This window comes from Rhagoletis pomonella, unplaced genomic scaffold, assembly GCF_013731165.1.
Source record: "Rhagoletis pomonella isolate Grant_MI unplaced genomic scaffold, Rhpom_1.0 Rhpom_scaffold_05626, whole genome shotgun sequence".
NCBI classification, from domain to species: Eukaryota; Metazoa; Arthropoda; class Insecta; order Diptera; family Tephritidae; genus Rhagoletis; species Rhagoletis pomonella.
The window spans coordinates 8,096-10,810 of record NW_023464164.1 but is presented as its reverse complement, the minus strand read 5'-3'; the positions used below and the strand labels follow the sequence as shown (position 1 = coordinate 10,810).

The window sequence follows — 2,715 nt, the reverse complement described above, 5'->3', positions numbered from 1 at the left end:
TTGCCTTGCATGTGAACTGCACGAAATCCCCGATATCCCAACTGCATGAAAACCCCTTGTTGCATGCGATTTTTCAGCCGATGACCTACTGAAGAAAAACATAAGTATTTTTCATATTTCAATTTCTTTTTATTTCTATACAGGGTGAACGATAGCTTGTTTTCGTACATGTTGGGTTTCCACTTCTTTGAGATTAGCCGGTTATGAGCGAATTCGATAAACAATTTAAAGTATATAAAGCAGATTTTGATAAGATTACGAAACGCATTTTGCAAAATAGGCCGTTGTCTTCGAATGCGAAAAAATTAAACGAATACAAATATTCGCTTATCACAGCTTATAATAATATTTTATTACTAGTTATTGGTAATAGTTCGGCCCATACCTGTAATCTCAAAGAAGTCCAAGTTAAATTAGCTCGTTGCAAGGAACAGTTAGCAAAGTGCTTTAATAAACTGAATTGTCGCGTTAGGATTCCACCTGATAGCTTATCGCTAATTTGCCAATCAGACTTAGCTGACTCTGAGTCAGAAGAAGAATTTAGTGACGCCAAGTCAGAAGCTTCGGTACAATTCCGTCTTAAAAGAAGTACTTCACTTCCATCCTTTAAAGATCTGCTAACAATATCCGACGAGCCGTCAACAGCTACCAGTTCGCCAAATATTTCTAAATTTTTTCAAGAACTTTTAGACATGGCTACCCCTGAACAGAAAAAATCGTTTATTAGTCTTTGTGCCTCAATCATTAGGGAAAATTACAATGGAGATCCGCTAGCACTTGAATCGTTTATAGACAAAATTAATTTAATTTAAGATTTTGCAGATGAAAACTTAAATATGACTTTTATATCATTTTTGAAATCGAAACTCGAAGGCAAGGCACGTGAAGCAATTCCAACAGAAGTTAGTTCAGTTGGTCAAATAAAAGATGCGTTGAGAAATAGAATAAAGCCAGACAACTCGAAAGTTGTAGCTGGGAAAATTGCATCTTTGCATGTCATAAACAACAATTATACGGAATTTGCTAAGCGTGTCGAGGAGCTTTCGGATGCTTTAGAGCGCTCTTTGATCATTGAAGGTATGACACAGTCTAAGGCTCATGAAATGGCAGTCGAGCAAACAGTAAAGGTTTGTAGACTCAATACTCGGTCGGGTTTGGTCAAATCAATTTTATCGTCAACTACCTTCAGTGATTCAAAGGACGTAGTGGCAAAAATGATAGTCGAACAAAATAATCAAGTGAAAGAGCGGCAAGTGTTAGCGTTTCGATCCCGAGTAAATAGGCCAAATAGCTTTAGAGGTAGTTTCAGAGGGCACAATTTTAATAGGTACAACAATAACAATTTCAGACAAAACAACTCAAATTTCAATAGGTACAATAATAACGCTGATAACAGTAGGTACAGCAATAACGGTTCAAGGCATAACGGTAACAATTTCAACAATAATAGGAATCGGTCATCAAACAACAATCGAAACAATAACAGCAACAATAATAGTAATAGAGGTCCAAATTCACGCAGTAATGCTAATGTGCGCGCTTTAAACGCCCACGCCCCTCAGGAGCGAACACTGAGGGCGGAAGAAATGGACAACTAAATACTTCTTTTTCAACAAAAGGCATATACTGTCTAAATCTAAATTACTCTGATTTTATTGAATTGCGAATTAATGGTTCAAACAAATTTTGTACGTTTTTAGTCGACACGCAAGCCGACATTTCTTTAATCAAATTTACTAGCATTGATAAACATTTTTCTATAAATACGAACGATATAATTCACATTACCGGTGTCACTTCTGATACAGTTTCTACGTTAGGTACAATTACCATAAACTTGACTTTTACTGATTTTTACATTAAACATACGTTACATGTAGTAAGCGATGATTTTAACATACCATCTAATGGTATACCGGGTAAAGATTTTCTAAAAAGTAACAAATGCGTTATTAGCTATGCAAGCAATTGTATTTCCTTCTGGGTAGGCAATGAAAAAGTCGCGATACCAATCCTACACGGAACCGAAAGCGACACTCGTATCATACCACCCAGATGCGAAGTTTATCGAATTTTCAATTTTGGCAATTCGCCGGATCCACTTTTTGTAGAATCGCAGGAAGTTGAACACGGTGTATTCACAGCAAGATGCATAGTTAATGGCGGTAACCCAATTATTAAAATTATAAATACCACAGATGAAGTAAAACATGTAAAGAATGTAAATATTCGGACTGAAAAACTTTCCGACTATCACGTTTACTCAATTAATAAGACCAAGACAGAAGAACCCCGAACGAACGAATTAATAAATATTTTAAAAAACCAAATCCCTACAGAAGCTAACAGCAATTTACTTGACCTTTGCATAAAATATGCCGACATTTTCGCTCTTGACAACGACAAAATGACATTAAACAATTTTTATGAACAGAAACTTAGGTTGACTGACACTGACCCGGTATATGTAAAAAATTATCGTCTGCCATATTCCCAACGTGAAGAGATAACTCGCCAAGTTAATAAATTACTAGATAACGATTTAATAGAAGGAAGTTATTCCAATTACAATAGTCCTCTAATTTTGGTTCCTAAAAAGTCTACTAATGGTCAAAAAGCATATCGTATGTGCGTTGATTTCCGCGCAGTCAACAAAAAACTTATTGCGGATAAATTTCCTCTCGCACGAGTCGACGATATTTTGGACAATCTTGG

The 2,715-nt window shown here is 35.9% G+C and overlaps 1 protein-coding gene across 1 annotated transcript; it reads left to right on the top strand.

Annotated features, from left to right (window-relative positions):
• Positions 1-873: 873 nt before the first annotated feature.
• LOC118755210 (homeobox protein 6-like) lies at positions 874-1,598 on the top strand (the record flags this gene model as incomplete). The annotated part of the gene is made up of 2 exons (XM_036490058.1): positions 874-1,249; positions 1,373-1,598. Coding segments are annotated over 2 exons (602 nt in total), but the record flags the coding sequence as incomplete, so codon positions are not given.
• Positions 1,599-2,715: the final 1,117 nt, after the last annotated feature.